This window comes from Myotis myotis, unplaced genomic scaffold (genome assembly GCF_014108235.1).
Source record: "Myotis myotis isolate mMyoMyo1 unplaced genomic scaffold, mMyoMyo1.p scaffold_m19_p_14, whole genome shotgun sequence".
Taxonomy (NCBI): Eukaryota; Metazoa; Chordata; class Mammalia; order Chiroptera; family Vespertilionidae; genus Myotis; species Myotis myotis.
This window is the reverse complement of record NW_023416318.1, coordinates 37,396,949-37,418,952: the sequence shown is the minus strand read 5'-3', so window position 1 is coordinate 37,418,952 and position 22,004 is coordinate 37,396,949. Positions and strand designations below refer to the sequence as shown.

Sequence of the window (22,004 nt, the reverse complement as noted above, 5' to 3'; positions counted from 1 at the left end):
AGAGGAAGCATGTTCCTGCTGCCACCTTGATGTCAGGCTTCTAGCCTCCAGAACAGTGACACAACACATTTCTGTTGTTTTAAGCTACCCAGTCTGTGCTAATTTATTCCATTTAGAACTTTCTGTAATGGCAAAAATATCCATAAGGCTAAATAAAAAATGATACGTAAACTTATTCTTTCTCAAAGAAAAGCATTCTTTCCCTTCTCCCTGAAACATGAGGTAATTACATTAAAAAAAAAAGAGCAAGGCCCTAACTGGTTTGGCTCAGTGGATAGAGCGTTGGCCTGCGGACTGAAAGGTCCCAGGTTCGATTCCGGTCAAGGGCATGTACCTTGGTTGCGGGCACATCCCCAGTAGGGGGTGTGCAGGAGGCAGCTGATCAATGTTTCTCTCTCATCGCTATTTCTAACTCTCTATCTCTCTCCTTCCCTCTCTGTGAAAAATCAATAAAATATACATTTAAGAAATATAAAAAATAAATAAATAAATAAATAAAAAAGAGCAAGTAATTTTTTTTGCAAGTCATAACTTTAAATTACCTTCCTGCTAAACAGTATGAATACCACAGTGACAGAAAAAAGACACACATATATTTTTAAACGACATTAACTCCTGCCACTAGCAAAATACTTAAATAATATTTGTTGTAAAACTTACCTCTGCACTTTTCAGAGATTTCAAAAGATTATTTACTGTTTCTGGAAATGTACTGCCTAGCATTCTCCCCATTTTTTCATAAAATGCTCCAACACAAGTCACTGCAGCCCTGTGAGAGGTGGTATTTTCTTTAGTCACTGTTCAGGTTAATAACATAATTTTATCACACTTTTCTCATTTTCAGAAAACAATTTATATTTGGGCAGGACACTTTTGACTACAAATCTTTTAATTTTCAACTTTAAAAAACACCTTGTTTATTCTTTATAATTACAAGAAATACTATGGTTTATCCACTTTCATTCTTGTTAGGAAAACAAGAGAATAAATGTATATTTATGTAAGAAATCATACCCATCCTTTGGAAAGAAACTCAAACTTTCTTTTCATGAAGACTTCTCAAATTATATCATCCCACAAAGCTCCCTCTCTTCTCTCATATATAATACTGTCAACCACTCATTTTGACAAAATTATATTGTTAACTGTGTTTTGACTTGACCATTCTATTTGGTTATATCTTGTCCTTCCAAAGGAAATGTCAACTCTGGAAACAGGAAACCTCTTAGTATACAAATAATAGTAAACAATTACTTGCAAAATTTAATCTAAATGGCTTTAATAAAACACTTGGCTATAGAAATGTAACAGCAGCCTATTTCTTCAGGAGGGAGGAAACCACCCAACCATCACTCATATAAACAGTAAATAAGTGAATAACTATGAGAGACTGGAGTAGGGCACAGAGATGAAGAACATTTATGTGGGAGTCTGGCAGATGTGTGCCTAAATCCCAGAACCTGATACCTAATAGCTATGTGTCCTGAGCAAGTTACTCTGAGGCTGAGAAAGGGTACATAAATTTAGCTCACTATCATACATGTAGTAAATAGTAAAATCAGGGAATCGACCTTCACCTCTTTGACTCCAAATCCCATGTTTTCAATACTCTCCAGTCATAAAAAATGACTGAGGTCACCTACCAGAATATTTTAGGAAATCCCTAAACAGAAACCATAAATCCACTGGAATTACATATAAATAACATGCAATATGTAATAAATTCTACTTAAGCAGAACTATAAAATCACGTGTGGTGGAGAACTAAATCTTCAAATCATTAACATAGCTTCAAACTCCAAAATAAAGTGGAAAGCACTTTTACGCTCCCTAATCTCTTCTAAAGCTTTTGAGATCTATATCTATCCCGAACACAAAATTTAATCACAACTTATCTATGCAGTTGAAAGCAGACCAAAGAATCAGTGTTCAGATTAATTTCCTCATTTTCTCTGTAAGCTATTACACTGGCTCTGGCATCCTGAATATTGGTGTTCTAGAGTTGTATCCTTGGCACCTTCTCTCCTCACTCTTCCTAGGTAACTTTATCCCTACCAAAGGGTTCAGCCTACTCCCAAAACTCCGTTCTCTACTCACCAAAACTACATTCTCAACTCGGATCTCTAAAACCCAGACCAGGATTACCACCTGCCAATTACATACTGTCAATTGGCTATTTCTAGAATTAAACTCATCATCTTCCCCTCACAACTTGTTTCCTCTACTAGTTTGTATCTTTTGGTAAAAGCACTGTAAATAAGGTATAAATAAGCCATTTCTGTTTCCAATTAGAAGTTTCCTTTGCCTAGAAAACAGGTTGGCAAACTACAGCCTGCAGGCCAAATCTTACCCATCATCTAGCTTGCCACCTGCTTTTTAAATCCTCCTATATAATAAAACCCTAATATGCAAATCGACTGATCAGCGGAATGACAGGCAGTATGACCCACAGGGGGAGCACCAATCAGCCAGAAGCTGGGCTCACGGCTGGCGAGTGCAGCAGGGGTGGCAGGAGCCTCTCCTGCCTCTGTGGCAGCGGTAAGGAGTAGCGAGCAGTAGGGCAGTAAGGAGCGAGGGGTCCCGGACATCCCCTGAGGGGTGCTGGACTGTGAGAGGGTGCAGGCCAGGCTGAGAACACTCCGCCTCACGAATTTTGTGCACCAGGCCTCTAGTAGTTTTATAAGAACACAGCCATACTATTTATTTATATACTGTCTGTGGCAGAGGTAAGTAGTTGTCTACAGAGCCAAAAATGTTTATTATCTGGCCCTTTTCATAGTTTGTCTATCCCCGGCTTATCACATCCATCTTTTCTTCCCATCTTAACCTCTTACTTGACTAATTTCCATGTTCCTTCCTTAATGATTGCTCTTTAGCTGATGCTTCTTTGAGAAGCCCTCTTTGACACTGCTCTCCTGCACACCACAGCTAAGCTTATTTAGGTGTAATTTTCCCTCCCATAGCACTCCTCATGGTACCATAACTGCTATGCTTTCACAGCATGGGTCCCCATACTCATTATCTGCAAGACCTGCTTCAAAATGCCTGCCCTTGATCCACACCATAGAATGGGCTAGGAGTTGGGTTAAATTCTTAATCTAGGGGTCAGAAAGTTTGCAAGCAAAATGGTCTCTGTCACAGGTACTCAACTCTGTCATTACAACATGAAAGCAGCTACTCCTCAATGCATAGACATGTCTGCATCCCAACAAAACAGGCATCAGGCTGGATTTGGCCTGTGGGCTACAGTTTGCCTATTCTTACCTCAATCCCATCACCTAGAAATTCTTTATGTTTCTTTCCACCCCTGCCGAGAATATTATCTCCATTCAAACTTACCAAAAGACCCCTGTGCAAATTGCTGACATTATATCAATCCTTTGTAGTTTGCTGAAAGTCCTGGTGGCAATGGGAAAATGTTGAAAGAGAATCCCTTCCCCAGACCTACTGAGGGAGCTTTTATTGTCAGTAGCATGCCTCGAGCTCCATCTATCTGGAGGTCTTTATAATCAGCAGCCCCTTATTAAGACAAGTTACTCTTAAAAAACACACAAAAAACCTAAAAACATGCAAGGGTCGATCTCAAAGTAAGTACTTACAATTTTGTTGGTAAATAGGCTGCAGTGTCATCTTTATTTCTGATAATGTCATTACATTTTTCAAGTGTTTGAAAAACAGTGAAAGTATCCCCAATGCTATAGAGGGCTGCGAGATTTTTAGCTAACAATTTTCGTGTCGGTGGTCCAGGTGAACTGCTTATTAATCCGGTTAATTGTTCAACAAGTTTTTTCTGTTTTTCCTTAACATCAGTCTGTTATAAAAAAAATAAAGAACATCAACAGTTTTTAAAATATGTACTTTTATTGCCTTTGAGTAAAAATAAAAAATACTTAACAGTTAAGGCATTCTAATAATTAGGATATATATTACATTAGGCATAAAACAATAAATGAGAATTTTTCAAGATGAGTTCAGTAGGAAATTAATCATTCTTTACTAAATAGCTTCCTTTGTTCCCCTCCAAAAGTTTCCATGCCAACTTACTAAGAAATAAACCAACAGTCCCAGGATGTATAATATTGGGCATATGCACAACTGATGTCTTTAGAACCCAGATAACTCCTTTTTAAAAGCAAATTCAGTAGTCCAAAAAGTTATAGGTCAGTGAAGGAAATCAAAAGAAATTTTGAAGGAGCCTTAAGCAACAGGAAAAACACTCAGATCTACCCATACTCAATACTAAAAATTCATTCATTCATTCATTCATTCAAGAAATATGTATTGTGCACTTATTATATGCCATGCACTATTTTAAGGAATGACTATTCTAGGAAACAGTGAACTCTAGAATTTACATTCTAGAGGGGAGACACAGAATTTACCAAGTAAACACTGAATAGTGTGAGTTATTACTATTTTAAATAGATTAGTGAGGAAAGGCCTCCCTGAAAAGAAGTGAAGGTGTAAGATATGCAGATATCTGGGAAAGTAACATTCCAGGCATAGAAAACTGTGTAAAGGCCTGGAGGAGGGTGTATGCTTAGCACGCCTGAGGACAGTGAGAAGGCCAGTATGGCTGGAGCAGAGTAAGAGACAGGAAGTAGTAGGAGATGAAATCAGAGAGATAGAAGGGACCACGCTGTGTCGTGCCTTATACATCACTGTAAGAACTTTGTGTTTTATTCTGAGAGTGTGAAGCAGAGGAAGGACATGATCTAAATGTTTTAACAGGTTCATTCTGACGGCTGAGCTAAGAATACAAGGTACATGTTGGAAGCAGTGAGCACTTAGGAAGCTTTTTGCAATAATCCAGATGAGAGATGGGGCTGATAACAACTGAGAAGATGAAAAGCAATTTAATTCTGGATATATTTAGTGGATAGATCCAATTGGAGTTGCTGATGATTATGATGTGAAATTTGAAAAAAAAAAAAAAAGTAAAAAATGCCTCTAAGGTTTATGACCTGACCAATTGGAAGGATGAAATATTCATTTACTGAGATGAAGAGCACTAAAGAAAGGACAGGTTTGGAAAGGGGGAATCAATAATTTGTTTTTGAATACGTTAACTTTGAATATTCTGTTTAGATAGCCAAGATAAAGAGGTAGAGTGTCTCATTGGCTCTCTGGGAGTCATTACTGTATAGATCAGCGGTTCTCAACCTGTGGGTCGCAACCCCTTTGGGGGTCGAACGACTCTTTCACAGGGGTCGCCTAAGACCATTGGAAAACACATATATAATTACATGTTGTTTTTATGATTAATTACTATGCTTTAATTATGTTCAATTTGTAACAATGAAAATACATCCTGCATATCAGATATTTACATTACGATTCATAACAGTAGCAAAATTATAGTTATGAAGTAGCAACAAAAATAATTTTATGGTTGGGGGTCACCACAACATAAGGAACTGTATTAAAGGGTCGCAGCATTAGGAAGGTTGAGAACCACTGGTATAGATAGTAGTAAAAATCTGAAAATAGATGGTATCACTGTAAGAATAAGTATAGACAGATTTTTTTAAAAAGAAGGCTACCCAGAACTGAGAAAGAACCAAGAGAAGGAAATGAGGAGTGACTAGTGCAGAAGAGAACTAAAAGCAAATGGTGTCTTGGCGACTACGAATAGGAGGACTTCATGCAGTGTGCATCCACAGTAATGACAACAATCTATTGTTTAATTTGAATGGAGGTTTACAGATGTCCATATTATTATGCTTCAATAGATAACTTTGTATATACTCTTTCGTATTTTTCAATTTCAGAACTAAAAAATACTTAAGTCTTTCAGGTAGAAGTTCAGCTATGTCAATTAATACAGAATACTGATCCATTGATTTGGGCAATTTGAGATCACTAATGATTGAACAAGAGCTGTTTCAGTGGAGTAGAGGCAACAAATATTCAGCTGGAGGGGGTTTAAGAGAAAATAGAAACCTCAGTGAAAGAAACCTCACTAAAACTATACTAAAGGGCAACCCCCCCAAAACCACAAATCCACAAGGGTAAAGAAAACAGGAAATGAATCAATGCAAAAGATGGAAGCCAGGTATCTCCAGTAGGGAGAGCTGATAAGAGACCCAACTTACAAGAAATCCCCTAAAAGCTCATGCTGTTTATTCATGTTGCTTTGAGGCTCCAGGAGTTTATGGAGAAGTGAAGTTCTGTCTAGAAATGGAGGGAATGATTGAGAATCTACGACTCCCATATCTTTCTCCTCTATTCTGGACTTATGGGACCCAGGCACAGCTGTGGGCCGAGAAAATGGCACTGAAAACAGGGTGGCTAAGTGAAAGTTTACATAATGAATGCTGAAGTCCCCGGCCTTCTCCCTCAATTCCTACAACCCAGGCAAGTAGTCGTACACCCTACAACACGAGAGCAGAAAAGTCTCTTCTGGGGAACGACTAGCCAAGAGAAACCTATGATACTACCGGCAAGTGTTTCTCAAAGAACTGGACTAGTCATCAGGTGAAGTACAACGAACAAACTTCACCCTGCCCAGAAAAGCATTTCACGACTCACGCCCAAATTTGAGCAGACATCCAAAGACCATCAGATTTTGAGCAAAGTGTCTAATTTTCAAGGCAGAAAAGCAGCACACGGATAATGAGATAGACTATCCAGGGGTGGGCAAACTTTTTGACTCGAGGGCCACAATGGGTTCTTAAACTGGACCGGAGGGCCGGAACAAAAGCATGGATGGAGTGTTTGTGTGAGCTAATATAAATTCAAAGTAAACATCATTACATAAAAGGGTACGGTCTTTTTTTTTTTTTTAGTTTTATTCATTTCAAACGGCCGGATCCGGCCCGTGGGCCGTAGTTTGCCCACGGCTGGTACACAGGCCAAGGAAACGGCGGGAAAGCCTATTAGTAACTCCTCAGAGGTACAAATGAAGATACTGGGGTGGCTAGGCAGCATGGGGGGACCACCTGCAGTGAGAGACGACGAATTCAAAGTGACACCGGTCATATAGCCGTGCTCTTCCCCAGTCACATTCAGCTGTCCTGGTGGAGGCACGAAATGGGCAACTAGGGGGGTTGAAAGGAGGTTTGGGGTCTGCCACACAATATAGAAAGTACAGACAATACATCCCTATGACAGTAATTTTCTCAAGTTCCATGAGAGACCTACAACCTTTTAAAATACGTTTTCTCACAAATCATGAGCACATAAGATTCTTGATTATGTTAACCCAACTGGGGGGAAAAAGCAGTATCATACCTTGTTGGCAGCCACCAAGACTTTATCAAGAAATCGCAACCATTCAAAGATAAAAACTGGCCTCTTTGCTTCCGTGATTTGAGCCAAAGCTTCCTCATTTAGCAACAAACTGTGGGCTAACTCCATGACTGAAGTTTTAAATTCACACCTTAAAGTAACAAATTAAAAAAAAAAAATGCTTGTTAAAAGTCCAGCTTCGTGATTGTAACCACTAAGAAATGAAAAGTCAGGCTTTCCCTCTCATTTCTTTTGAAAAGAAACTACGTAACTTCTTTGTGGCAAAACCTGAGAACTAAATTTTAAAGGACAAGGGTACCAAAAAAAAATCAAAGAAAGTAATGATTAGTGGGGGGGGAGAGGGGGGGAGGGTAAAATAACTGGAAGTTGCAAATGAGGCATTTTTCCAGGGGGAAAAAAAAATGCCTACAAAAAACAGGTCAATAACCCATTCCATGAACCGGAAAACGGAAAAGCACCGAGACCAAACACCTGCCGGGCCCGCCTGCCTGGCCTTTTCTCGTCCACCGCTGGCTGCACCGCACCCTCCCCTCCCGGCTGCACCGGGCCCAGCAGCCTATCCAACCGCCCCAGCAAGAAGGCCCCGCACTGGACGTCTCCCTGCGTCTTCCTACAGGAACGGGGCGGGCGGCCAGGTCCCCGAGGCTGCAGCTTCGGTGACATCCCCGGGCGGAGGCGGCGCGCTCAGCGGGGCGGGTCACCGCGGCGCCTCCGAGCCCCTTAGCGCAGCGCCGGGCTGGGGACGGGGCAGAGGCCGCCGCAGGCCCAGGGAGCCACTCGGGCTGTCAACCCCAGGCGGCGCGGACGTGACGACCTCGAACCCTCGCCTCTGAAAATGCGCGGGGGCCAGGGGCGTGTAGGCGCACCCATGTGCTGGCTTTGGCGGCGGACGCGGCGGCCTCACCTCCTAGTCTAGCCGGGGCCGGTCCGCTAGGCTCCGCGGTTAGAGGCAGCTGCCGAGGGACCCGGATGCCCCGCCTCCCGCGGTCCTACCAGCAGGAAGCGAGGAGAGCGCGCGTGCGCAGAAGGGTGGCCTTGCGCAAGCGCACTGCCCGCGCCCTCCCGGCCCCGCCCGCCCGCTGCAGGTTTCCCACGGATTCTGCACCCGGAAACTCAGGTGTTCGCGGAGGCCCCGAAGTCCTCCTCAGGTTGGTGAGCGTGCGCTGTCGTGCGCTGGCCCCGGGCGAGTAGAACTGCCAGGTAAGAGACTGAGGCCCCGGATGAATGACAGGGCGGTGATCTGTGTGTTGGCTGTGACTAGCCCATCACACCGCGTTCCCACCGGTGTGGTCGCTGGTCGCGGCTGGGGGACGCTCGCAGCCGGGAGGGACCTGAGCGGGTGGGGATCGGCGGTCGCTGAAGGGAGAGTTGGAGACTGAGGCGTACTTTTGAGTTAATCCTTGACATCGTTTCCAATCCCTCGGCAAATCTTGTTAGCTCTGCCTTCAAAATACACCCACTTCCACGGCGGGCACCATGGTCCAAGCCACCCCCAGCTCTGTCTGGATGATCGCTTTGACACCTTTTGTTGTAAGTCCATCCCCTTATCCCATCTCTCCACCGGGATGTGTAGTGGGGCTCTCGGGGTGTCTGAAGCAGCACTCTTGCTGCCACCTCCCTGCCCCCTCTCTGCCAAAACGAAACAAAACAAAGTCTGCTACAGCCGAACCGCTCTCAAAACCTAGGAACCCCATTCCTCCAGGTATTCAGCCCAAAAGCCTTGAGGTAATCCTTGACATTGTTTCCAGTCCTTTGGCAAACCTTGGTAGCTCTACCTTCAAAATACACCCACTCCCACTGCTGTCACTGTGGTCCAAGCCGCCCCCATCCTGTCTGGATTGTCGCCTTGGTGGGTGTATGCTTATGCTTGATGGGAATGGAGGATGCTAAAGCATAGTGTGCCCTTTAACAAGTGCCTGTAACCCATTCGGGTCTGCCTAGCACTTGAGTACCGAACGGGTCCCTTAAAAATAGTCTCATCCCATGTGCAGTAACAGGAGCCCCGAGACCTGGTTTCCTTGTGGTGTTGACAAGACATTGAGCCATGTGGAGCCTTAATTTCTCCAACTAGTAAGCAGGACTAACTATAGTCTTAGCTTGTAGAGATTTAATGATGGCTAAATGGGCTAAAAAAAAAAAATGTGTGATACGCTGGTTAAGTGCTAAACCATTATGTGTAAGAATGCTGTTATTACAAACGAAGAATCTGGTGGGTGAATTACAACAAATGCTGAATATAATCTTCCGCATTTTAAGCTTATTATACTAAAAAGGAAAATAGGCAAATCTAAACTGTAATGTTTAAGGATGCACACGCGAATGATGCAACTATAAAGAAAAGGAGGTGACTAGAAGGAGTGTGAGTGACTGGAGGACAAAGAGGGCTCCTGAGGTGGCCAGTGGTGTTCTAGCTTCTGATATGAGGGATGGTTTGCGTTATCTTTTATTGTATCACATTATCCCGGCATTTATCAGCTTGAATAACTATAATCATTTATTCTATCACAGTTTCTGTGGATCAGGAGTTTCTTACTGGCTTAGCTTAGCGTGGACTTCCTTAAGAAGTTATGGTGAAGATGCCAGCCCAGGCTGAGTCATCTGAAGGCTGGACTGGCACTGGAGGATCCATTTCCAAGGTAGCTCACTCATGTCGCTTTCAAATCTGTTGTCCACAGGAAGCCTCTGTTCCTCCCGTGTGGACCTCTCCATAGAGCTGCGTGAGTGTCCTCACTACATGATAGCTGACGTCCTTCAGAGTGAGTAATCTAACTTCTGAGTCAGAGTGATCTAACTGAGAGCTGTAGTGTCATTTATGACCAAGCCGCCATACTCCTTCCTTTCCACAATATCCGCGTGGTTATGCAGGTCAATCATGTTTACTGTGGAAGGAGACTACACAGGGTGTTGAAAACCGCGACGCAAGAATCACTGGGGGCCATCTTGGAGGCTACCACCTGGTTATAAGAGTGTTTGCCTCATGATAATTTATTAGGTAATACATTTGTTTTATGTGGCTTTCTGTATTGATGATATATTTACATCAAGTTTTTAAAAAAAATAAGACATGGCACTGTAGGGAAAATGCATTTATTATCACAAAATTACAAATATCATTAAAGACCCTTTTTCTCATCATTGCTGAACATTAAGAATTTATGATGTTTGGGACACAATGGTGTAGGCATTGGCATACAGGGGATTTGTCTTTGTGGTTTACAACTCAGTTGGCAGGATAGACATTAAAAATATTAAAAACTAGTACAGTAATATTTTTTTTCATCCAATGGTCAGACTCTTGGTGGCAGTTGACAGAATTCCTACTCCAACAAGTTTAAGGAATGAGGACACTTATTAGCCTGTGTAGCTGGGAAGAATGCTAGGTCACAGTGTCAAAGAAAGAACTACAGAAATCATGGTCTTGGAAACTAGGGTTGGACACCCATTGCTTTTAGGCCTATCTTTGTCCATTTTCTCTGTCTGGGTTCATTCTGCAGAACAGGATCTCTTCATATGGCCAAGAAGATGGCCATCTGCAGCCCAGCTTCACATCCTTCCAGTTCAGAAACCCCAATGAAGAGTTTCTTTCCCCACAGCCCACATATTCATACCATGTAAAGAAAGAGTGTCTTCTTTGCCCTGGTTAAGTCATCCTCTCCCCTGTTGCAGGGACATAAAGTACTACAGTTGGCCATCTTGTGCCTAAGAGAGTATAGGAATTGTCACCTTCCTCTAGAACAGCCATGGGTAAACTACGGCCCGCGGGCCGGATCCGGACCATTTGAAATGCATAAAACTAAAAAAAAAAAAAAAAGACCGTACCCTTTTATGTAATGATGTTTACTTTGAATTTATATTAGTTCACACAAACACTCCATCCATGCTTTTGTTCCGGCCCTCCAGTCCAGTTTAAGAACCCATTGTGGCCCTCGAGTCAAAAAGTTTGCCCACCCCTGGTCTAGAACCATGAGGAGGCCAAAGGACTGGGCTCCCAAAGGAAAGCATGAACATCACCTGGGCACCTTTTAGAAATGCATAATCTCAAGCTCCAGCTCAGAATCAGACTCTTAAAAATTAATAACTGTTACCCTATCTTATTTGATTTGCAGATACTTCTGTTATATGAAGTTGAACATGGAGGAAGAAGAGGACTATATGTCTGATTCCTTCATTAATGTCCAGTAAGTCAATGTGTACACCTCATGGAATGTTGGGGTCCAGCCCCAGCAGGTCCAGGGGTCCCCAAAGGTGTGGACGGAGTCGGCAAAGAATGAAGGACACAGGGGCAGCGTTCAGGTGATCAGCAGCCTAGCCAGGATCTCTAGCCAGGATCTCCAGCCAAGTTCTGTCTTTTATTGTCTTGTTACATCTGTATTTATACCAGTTGATTTTAATCCTGTCCATTTCTATTCGAAAGGTTAGGGCGTTTCTTATCTCCATTCCAGGGAGTAAAGATTATGTAGCTTTAGGGTGATTGTTCATAGTTAAAGTGATTAACTACCCACCTGGCATTTAGTTAAGGGGTTTTATTCCCTCAATAACTTTAGGGAAAAATCCCTACCTGGGGAAACAACCTTTCTCAGAGAGGTGACCTTGGTTAAAACACATAGCACCAAGAAGATGAGCAAACATATTAAGAAAAGTATGGCATATACGCCAGGTCCCTTGAAACATATGCTGTGCAGATGTTTCTTCCCTGCAGCGACTGTGTCAAGCAGCAAGGATGGACCGGCTTCCGGCAATGGAATGCTGTGTATAAGACATTAATGTAAACTCTTAAGCAATGACATTAACTTTAAATGTGAGGTTGGAAAGTTAGTTTTATTGCTTTATTGGAACACCATCTATATATCCATACAGTGCTACAAGGAGCCTCTGAGTGTTACGCATTTTACTCTGCCTTTGATTCTTTTTATTCCCCTCTTCCTAGGAAATTTGTTCCTTTCCTTTATTTCATCTTTTTGTTTCTCCTAGCTACTATTCAGCTTGGCTCGTTATTGTTGCCAGCCACCTAGAAAAATTAATGAAAACTTACTTTTTAAACTGTATACTTTTAGTTTTCCATAATCTGGCAACAACCATCATCATTTTTATTAAAATAGCCACTCTCAGGTCACTGATTACATTCTAATATTTATGATAACAAAGATGGTCAGAGAGGTAGCACTGAAATATGAAGTAGTGTCGGGTGAGTAAGTTTCAAAGTCATGAGAAAACTTCATGTACTCATCTAAAACAGCCTTTTCCCTTATTCTTCAGAGAAGATATCAGACCAGGATTGCCAATGCTGAGACAAGTTCGAGAAGCCCGTCGAAAAGAAGAAAAGCAACAAGAAGCTAATTTGAAAAATAGGCAGAAGAGTTTAAAAGAAGAAGAACAAGAAAGACGTGACATTGGGTTGAAGAATGCACTAGGCTGTGAAAACAAAGGGTTTGCTTTGCTCCAGAAGATGGGATATAAAAGTGGTCAGGCCCTTGGCAAGAGTGGTAAGTCACATCCAGAAATGAAAAAGTGTTCCTAACCACGAAATGGTGGTTCACCCTTGGGTACCAGAGATGACTGTTTGATCTTATTCATCTACACAGAAATCCAAACAACTTAAGCGTCTTAGTCTCTTATGTGCTAACAAGTATTATGGAGAACTTTCATCTTCCCACATCCACTGTAGACAACCATGGGCCACTAAGAGCTGCTTATCAGCCCAGCTCAGCCTTGAAGTCACTAACAATGGGAATGAGCAAAGCTTACAATGGAGACAACAGCCAACAATGGCCAAAGGAAAATGAAACAACATTGAGGACTATGCCAGGACTCTACCCTGTTTGCTCTGTACCTGTAGCAGCTGCCTAAGTTGGAGAGGCTCCATTCTCACTTCTCTTTGTAGGAAGTGAAACCGTTTAATAAAATGTAGAGGCCATATATTTAAAGTAGCTTCTGTCATCCTCTTGGATGTTTAATATAAGTCTTTTACTTCTTAAAACACTACCTTTAGGTGACCCAGGAGGCTGTGGGTCAGCCTTATTGAGGACTATGTATTCAAAATGAGGTAATTGATTTACAGTATTGATGTTCAGATTGCAGTTTGAATATCACTGAAACAGGAGAGGATTTCTGTGGAATGTTGTAAAGTTGCATACTCTGCTTGTCAATAGTTTGAGGAAGAATTTCTAAAGTAGTTTGTGTTTTGTTCTCTTTTTATTAGGAGATGGTATTGTTGAACCAATTCCTCTCAATGTCAAAACAGGTATGTAATTATTTTTAGGGACATTTACCAGTAATAATAACTTATGCTTATATCTAGCACATACATTTGCTTAATAAGTACTTTTTTATGGTGGTACTGTTACAGTTTTTTTGTGTGTGTTTTTTTTAAATATATTTTATTGATTTTTTACAGAGAGAAAGGGAGAGAGATAGAGAGTCAGAAACATCGATCAGCTGCCTCCTGCACATCTCCCACTGGGGATGTGCCCGCAACCCAGGTACATGGCCTTGCCTGGAATCGAACCTGGGACCTTTCAGTCCGCAGGCCGACGCTCTATCCACTGAGCCAAACCGGTTTCGGCCTGTTACAGTTTTTATCATAGGAAGTCCTCAGGAAAATTTTTCTTAGTTAAATTTCTAAACCTTTTAAAATAAAAATAAGTTTTAGTGAGTATAAAATTTTAAATAATAAAAAATCTGGGGGGAAATTGTTGTAACCATTAAAAATGCAAAGGTATTTTTATCAATTGGAATGTTCTGAAAGTATTCTGAGACAGATTTATCCATTAAAAGTTTTCCTTAAATATCAGATCACTTTGTAAAGTATATAATTGTCTAACTAGTATGCTAGACACCTAAAACGAATACAAAATAATATTGAATGTAAACTGCATTTGCAAAATAAAATTTAAAAATGTTTTTCTTAGTACTTTGAATGAATTATATTTGAAAAATATATGTTTTATTTGTTCATCATATTTATATGAAAGTGTAACTGTTGGAGTTATTCTCCCAATTTAAACAAATTGTATAGTATTATTGTCATATTAGATCAAACTAATAATGGTCTTTGTAAAAACTCAAATTGTGTGTTTAGGGTTGTTGTTTTTTTAATCTGTTTTCTCCTGTCATTCTGATCAAATGATTTTGAGTGATTGTACTCAAGTTACAACTGCATTTAATTTGTAAATATAAAATTGTCACGTTTTGAAATGTAAATTTAATAAGCTTCTCACAGAGTTGTCTGAACAGGAAAAAGTGGCATTGGTCATGAGACTTTATTAAAACGGAAAGCAGAGGAAAAATTAGAAAGCTACAGAAGAAAGATTCACATGAAAAACAAAGCTGAAGAAAACGCTGCAGAGCAGTTCCGGTAAAACTTTGTATTTGAGCTGCTTTTGGTTTCATCTTGTCTCAGTGTGTTTTTGTTTTTAATAGATTTCAGAGAGGAGGGGAGAGGGATAGAAGGATAGAAACATTAATGATGAGAGAATCATTGATCGGCTGCCTCCTGCATGCCACACACTGGGGTTAGAGCCCTCAATCTAGACAAGTATGACTGGGAATCGAACTGTGACCTCCTGGTTCATAAGTTGACCCTCAACCACTGAGCCCACTGACCAGGTAGTTTTTTAGTACTTGGGCATAGAAAATGGATAAAGCGAGTACAGACCTGTAATGTGCTATTTTTTTCTTTAATTAGAATGCGACTTAAAAGTAAGCAAGATGAAATGAAGCTGGAAGGAGATCTTAGAAGAAGCCAGCGAGCCTGTCAACAATTGGATACTCAGAAGGCAAGCCTTTTACCTGCTTTCAGTTTGGTAGTGAAGTGTTTTGGCACCCAATGTGATTTGCCATGAATTTACGTTTAAAAACAACAAACCAACAAAACATTCCAATTCTGGTATACCTCGTCTTCTGCGGAGTAAAGCAGAAATTTTCAACCTTTTTCATCTAATGGCACATCTAATAAACTAATTACTAAAAATCTGTGACACACGAAAAAAATGTATTTTTTGCCCATCTGACAAAAAAATAGATATAATTTTTATTGATTTCTCTCTCTCAAAATCAGTTTTAAAAATATAGTTTTTAAAGTCTCAAAATGTAAAAATTTCTATTATCTTGAAATATATTGCTAGGAGCAGCCTCATTTTTATATATTTCCCTAGCACTTTATTTTGAATGTATGTCTTGACTCTTAAGATTTTCTAGCTTTTATGTATTATTTTGTATATTTTTCTTTATTGGTTAAGGCATTACATATGTGTCCTTATATGTATTATTTTATATCCATTAAGCTATTTATGTCCATAGCCTATTTTCCCTACTAGACTGACAGCAACTTGGAGACAATACAATATTCTAATTGGGCCCTAGCTAGGTAGCTCAGTTGGTTAGAGGTTTGTCTCATGCACAAAAGGTGGCAGGTTTGATTCCTGGTCAGGGCACATACCTAGGTTTCAGGTTCAATTCCCATTTGGGGTGTGTAGGCCCTGTACAGGAAGGCTACTGATTGATGTTTCTCTCTCACATTGATGTTTTCCCCTCTGTCTGTCTCTCCCACCATCTCCCTCTAAAATTCAATAAGCATGTCCTGGATGAGGACATATATATATATAAATAAATTGGTTTTTGCATCCCCAGAGTTTACAGTGCAGTGCTTTACTCTTGAAGCAGCACTCAGTAAATATTTAATCAAAAGGATGAATTCATGTTGACATGAACATACTGGTGATAGACTCATGTTTAGCTATGTTTAATTGGGTACAATTCTACATTTTCAGAATATACAGGTTCCCAGGGAGGCCTGGTACTGGCTGAGGCTCGAAGAGGAGACTGAAGAAGAGGAAGAGGAAGAAAACGAACAAGATGAAGATGACTATGAGAGTGACGATTTAAGTGTATGTTTTGGGACCATTTCCTTAAGCAGGGTGTCTCAGCATTGGCACTATTGACATTTTGAGCCGGGTACTGGTTTGTTCTGGGGTGCTGTTCTGTGTATTGTAAGATGCCTGTTGCACTTGTGACAACTGAAAAGATCTCCAGACATTGTGAAATGTCCTCTGAGGGGAATTCACCCTAATTGCCTTATAGATTTGTTAGCCCCAGATCAAAACTTTATAATGTTTCCCTTTAGCTTCAGTTTACCCTCTCATCTCTGCTCTAGTGTGGTTGATGGATTAGCTGCAAATGTAAATTATTTTCATTTTTACCGTGTTTCCTGTTAAACTTGTGGAATTGATTCTCATAAGTACCTTCTTCCCCACCCACAAACAAAACAAAGCAAAACTCAATTAAAAGGAAGAGGAGCCCTGACCAGTTTGGCTCCGTGGATAGAGCATCAGCCTGCGGACCCAAGGGTCCCAGGTTCAATTCTGGTCAAGGCATGTACCTTGGTTGCGGGCACATCCCCAATAGGGAGTGTGCAGGAGGCAGCTGATCAATGTTTCTCTCTCATCGATCTTTCTAACTCTCTATCCCTCTCCCTTCCTCTCTGTAAAAAATCAATAATATATATATATATATATATATATATATATATATATATATTAAAAAAAAAAAAAAAAGGAAGAGGAGATTATGCAAGAAATCACTACACATTTCTATGGTTACATGTACATAAGACTTTGATAGGAAACATTCAAAATTTGAAAAACCTATGTTCCACTTAAATGGGAGACCACTGATGAGAACTGTAATGGCACAGGGAAGCAGTGGGGAAGGTAGATTCTTTGAAAGTAGAAGTGGTCTTTAAACGATCCTCATCCTAATAGAGCCAGCCAAATTCTATTTCTGAATGTTAACAAGTAGTCTTTATTCTGTCTGGAAAACTTGTGAAAATAATCAGGGTAGCTGGCAAACTGGGACACATGCTAAAACATTCTGCCTTTCACACCTTTCCTGACTGGTAGAGAGTGTAGCGGAAGATTTATGGCCTTGGGCTAGTTCAGCATGATCCCAGAGACCAGAAAACCAATATCCCGGTCAATGTGAACCATTAATGTGCTTGTGTCCTATATCTAGGTACTGGAGAAATTACAGATATTGACGAGTTATTTAAGAGAAGAACATCTGTATTGTATTTGGTGTGGAACAGCCTATGAAGGTAAGAAAATGCTATAAACTTTTAAAAAATATTGAATACAAATGCTCTTTTTTTTTTTTAAAGATATTTTATTGCTTTTTTACAGAGAGGAAGGGAGAGATAGAGAGTTAGAAACATCGATCAGCCGCCTCCTGCACATCTCCCACTGGGGATGTGCCCGCAACCAAGGTACATGCCCTTGACCGGAATCAAACCTGGGACCTTTCAGTCCGCAGGCCGACGCTCTATCCATTTGAGCCAAAACGGTTATGGCACAAATGCTCTTTGATTTTAACTTTATTTTTTTTTTATGAACGTCATATTTCCCATAGATAGTGGAAATTTCTTATTCTATCCAAAAGGTAATGTAGACTCAATGTCTTAAATAAGTAGTAAGTATAGAAATATTTGAGGCCTTGTTAAAGGTGTTTTTAACTGTTTGGAAACAAAGTGCAGAAGGGAATTTTTCAGTCTTTTATTCACTTAAGGATAATTTTTTTATGCTTTATTTTTAATCTTTCTTAAGTTATAGATACTTCAAAGATATATTAACTTTTTAGAACTCATTATTATATAAATAGAATATTTGTCCCTGAACCATAAAAATCAGCATGTTGAAATCCACTTTTTTTTTTTAAATTTTAGAAAGAAATGGTTTAAAACTTGTCATATATATTACAGAGCCAAGTGCTTTTCCTTCTAATACATTTGCCCATGCTGGCTTTATTAACTTGAATTTAAGGCTTTGAACTTGAGAGTGAAGAATTTTTGGTTATTGTTGTTTTTACTAGTATCTTTTCCTGGTTTAACAATCAGGAGCAAACAAAACTACAAAATGCATGTTATGTTGAAATAATTGTCTAGAATAGTTTACAAGTCTTCTATTTCCTTCATGTAAATTACAGATCAAGAAGACCTGTCTTCAAATTGCCCAGGACCAACTTCTGCAGATCATGACTAAGATTCTCAATAAAGTAGAAACTTGGAAAATGCTGTTGTTTCCTAGACAGTTAAGCAGTTAGAATTCCCAAAAATTTTTATGTTTTTTTTTTTCTACTTTAGAGGTACTTTGTACTTTATTTATTTATTTATTTTTTAAATATATTTTATTGATTTTTCACAGAGAGGAAGGGAGAGAGATAGAGAGTTAGAAACATCGATGAGAGAGGAACATCGATCAGCTGCCTCCTGCACACTCCCCACTGGGGGATGTGCCCGCAACCCAGGTACATGCCCTTGACCGGAATCGAACCTGGGACCTTTCAGTCCGCAAGCCAACGATCTATCCACTGAGCCAAACCGGTTTCGGCGGTACTTTGTACTTTAAAATATAAAAGTTCATGGACTCCAAAAATAAAATAATGGAATGCTTTTTCAGAACACCAGATGGGCCATTACAAGTTATGGCTCTATTGTGATGCTTATGGAGTTTAAGGACACCAACAGGTAACTCTCTTATTCCCCTCTTCATTTCGGAACAAGTTAAAAAATAAGATGTGGAAGTCAGATATCATAATATCAGCTTTATTGTCCGTGAAGCTAAAACAGAGAGCAAGGCTGACCTGTCTCCAGTCAGGCTCCCTAATAAATCTGCCTGATTGGCGAGAACAGCAGGCCTCTCTCTGCCTTGCAGGGACACAGCCCAACTTTGCATTTTGAGACCAGTTAGCTTTCTAGGTGAGAGGATCCACCAGGGACTGAGCCTCATGTGCTAGTTCCGTCTCCCAAAATCACTCATCAGATAAGACATCGCTGCCCTGGCCAGTTTGGCTCAATGAATGCCCACTGAAGGGTCCTGGATTCAAATCCCGTCAAGGGTTCTCACATCAATGTTTCCTCCCTTCCACTCTCTCTAAAAATCAATGGAAAAATATCCTCAGGGGAGAATTAACAAACAAAAGACACCCCTCTATTGAGAGGGACTGAATGAGGGTCCACAGAGCTTGTTCCCACACTTCTCAGAGCTCACTGCCTTAAACCATTCCATTGCTGGGTAGGTGTAAGCAATTTCAAAGTTATTTTTCTGTCTTAAGCTGAAATCTGCTTCCCTATAATTTCACTGAATACAGCTGAAGACCTACTGTGGCACACCTCTGCAGAGCTCCATCCAAGGTTGGGCATTAAAACCATGAACTTTTTTTAAAATGATTTTGATGAGCTAAAATTTTGATGAGTTCCTGCCTATCTGTATTTATTTTAAAGTTCTCTAAGAATGAGTCTCATAAGCACCTGTGGGTGAGAACTAATGCTATAGGTTAAATATAGACTTGGGATAGCATTGTGACCACCCCTGTAGTTTTACCTCTCACCTTTCAGTAGTGAAGAGCAAGAGGTCAACCTCTTCTCCCTTTTGTTAGAAACAGCATACACGAGAACCTAGCCAAAGCTAAGCTACTCTGGCACAAGCTAATCAATAGCACAACTTGTTTTAGCCTCCGACCTAATGTGACCTAGTTCACTGGTCCTCAGGTTGAACATGGGGAGCTTTAAAAAAGAATACGAGGGTCCCACCCCCAGAGATTCTGATGCCATTGGTCACTGGGGCCTTGGAAGCACTGCCCTTGACTCTAAGATGCAGCAGAGCTTGAGAACCACTAACCTGGTTTATTTCTGGGCCTCAGTTCTTCATACAGAGCATGAATCATTTTTATGAATATAAGTACATATACAAAATATGTGGGACATCTATAATACCGTCAACAATAAAAATAAAATACTCCCTCCCGCTGCATATTCCCTAAAATAAATAAATAAATAAATAAATAAATAAATAAATAAAAATAAAGTTAAAAATAAATTGTCGTTGCCCTAACTGGTTTGGCTCAGTGGATAGAGCATTGGCCTGTGGACTGTAGGGTCCCAGGTTTGATTCCAGTCAAGGGCATGTGCCTTGGTTGCGGGCACATCCCCAGTAGGGAGTGTGCAGGAGGCAGCTGATCAGTGGTTCTCTCTCATCGATGTTTCTAATTCTCTCCCTCTCCTTCCTCTCTGTAAAAAATCAATACAATATATTTTAAAATATATATTGTCCATATAGTTAAATAATGCTGTTGAATATTTACTCGTTTCATTTAAAAATAATAAAACTATGTTAATAACTAAAAGGAGTACATCTTTCCCTCAGATTTACAGTCAAATCCTTTCCTGTCATTTCAGCCAACATGCCTGTATTCTGTCAGTCAGCCCCAAAGCCATGTGGATTGTTTCACATGGGAATCAGGAACTGGCTTTCTTGTCTCCTCTTAGTGACTGTGGGGACAGCCCACCACCTGCCCAGTGGCCTAGAATATTCTGAGTATGTTCATGTACAATTCTGCTGAGAATGGGAATGACTTTGGTGGACCCCATGACTCCACCAGAGGGTGATCTGCATTTCCAGGCCCAGGGCCTGCCTTGGAGAGTGGGAGAGAGACATCCCGCCATTCTCATCCTTCAGTGGTTCCAAATGAAGGCTTTCAGTGTGAGTAAAAATGTTTTATTCATATAGGCCTTTTATGAGTTCATAACTAGACAATAATGAAGACCACAGGAAGCAAAACATTGAATATAATTTTTCAATTACCTTTAGAACATCTATGTGAAATTTGAAACATCAAGTAAATTTTAATGTTATTTACTTTTGTTTATATTGTGCTGTTTATTTTCAAAGTCCTATCTACAATTTCTAAAATGTTTCATTTTCCTAATTTCAAATCCCACATACTAGAGCTTCTGAAATTCAAAATAAGCAGATTTCAGTGTAGCAAACTGATTTGCCGTACAGACCTTTAAGTGTTATTTGCCAAACATTTCATAGTTAACATTTTAAAGTGGAAATTTAGTATTAGATATATTTTGTAAGTTTGATCACGTAAAACTAACACTCTCCACCCATCAAAAGCACAGCATAGAGTTCCTGCTGTATGCAGGGCAGTGTACTCGATGTCTTGGCTATACAATAAGCAGCGTGCCTGTCCCTGCTTTCCAGCAATTCACAGTATGAGCTGAACAGCCATGTGGGAATAGCTGAGCTCTGAGGCCGACTGGAAAGCACAATACAGAGGGACTACACAATGGGAGTACTAGGGAGAAGTTTCATTCTGAGAGGGAGATGGTGGAACACTATGGAAGTAGCACTGGATATGGGTTCTGAACATAACTTTGATGTGCAAAGTAACGAGGAAGGAGTTACAATATGACCCAGCAGTTTCACTCTTAGGTACATGCCCAAGAGAACACGTCCACATAAAACCTGAACGTGAACATTCATAGTAGCCTTCTTCATAATAGCAGGAAAGAGGAAACAACCCAAATGTCCATCAATTAACGAGTAAATAAAATGAAGTACCAGCCCTGACCGGTTTGGCTCAGTGGATAGAGCATTGGCCTGCGGACCGAAGGGTCCTAGGTTCCATTCCAGTCAAGGGCATGTACCTTGGTGGCAGGCACCTCCCCAGTAGGAAGCATGCAGAAGGCAGCTGATCGATGTTTCTCTCTCATTGATGTTTCTGACACTCTAGCCCTCACCCTTCCTCTCTGTAAAAAATCAATAAAATATATTTTTTTAAAAATATGAAGTATCCAATAAAAAGAACTGATCCATGCTACAACCTGAATAAACCTTAAAAAATTACACGAAGTGAATAAGACCACATATTGTATGATTCCACTTAAATGAAATGTCCAGAATGGGGAAATCCATAGA

At 40.4% G+C, this 22,004-nt stretch overlaps 2 protein-coding genes across 12 annotated transcripts in view; one reads left to right on the top strand and one right to left on the bottom strand.

Annotated features, from left to right (window-relative positions):
* Positions 1–8,258, bottom strand: part of HEATR5B (HEAT repeat containing 5B) — a 73,783-nt gene extending 65,525 nt beyond the window's left edge. For 3 of the 4 annotated variants that reach the window (XR_004971882.1, XM_036334848.1, XM_036334851.1), the window contains exons 1-4: positions 8,156–8,258; positions 7,234–7,381; positions 3,600–3,811; positions 661–769 (exon numbers count right to left, since the gene is read on the bottom strand). Coding sequence is in view for 3 of the 4 variants with exons in the window: in XM_036334848.1 (XP_036190741.1) it covers positions 661–769; positions 3,600–3,811; positions 7,234–7,359 (447 nt within the window). In the remaining variant the exon portion in view is untranslated. The remainder of the gene's footprint in view (positions 1–660; positions 770–3,599; positions 3,812–7,233; positions 7,382–8,155) is intronic. The other variant, XM_036334849.1, reaches the window with a different exon arrangement.
* GPATCH11 (G-patch domain containing 11) lies at positions 7,799–21,655 on the top strand. Of its 8 annotated transcripts, none has more exons than XM_036334853.1 (11): positions 7,800–8,451; positions 9,927–10,007; positions 10,117–10,243; positions 11,358–11,429; positions 12,508–12,734; positions 13,451–13,492; positions 14,485–14,605; positions 14,936–15,026; positions 16,020–16,136; positions 17,260–17,341; positions 20,477–21,655. In XM_036334853.1, the coding sequence occupies exons 4-11, from the start codon at positions 11,371–11,373 to the stop codon at positions 20,638–20,640; spliced, it is 903 nt and encodes a 300-aa protein (XP_036190746.1). In that variant the 5' UTR covers positions 7,800–8,451; positions 9,927–10,007; positions 10,117–10,243; positions 11,358–11,370; the 3' UTR covers positions 20,641–21,655. The 8 variants fall into 8 exon arrangements, with proteins under 8 accessions (XP_036190750.1, XP_036190746.1, XP_036190745.1 ...); XM_036334859.1 differs by lacking the exons at positions 10,117–10,243; positions 20,477–21,655 and adding exons at positions 18,226–18,383; positions 18,631–19,933 and having other exon boundaries at positions 7,807–8,451; XM_036334855.1 differs by lacking the exon at positions 7,800–8,451 and adding an exon at positions 8,489–8,781.
* The last annotated feature ends 349 nt before the right edge of the window (positions 21,656–22,004 follow it).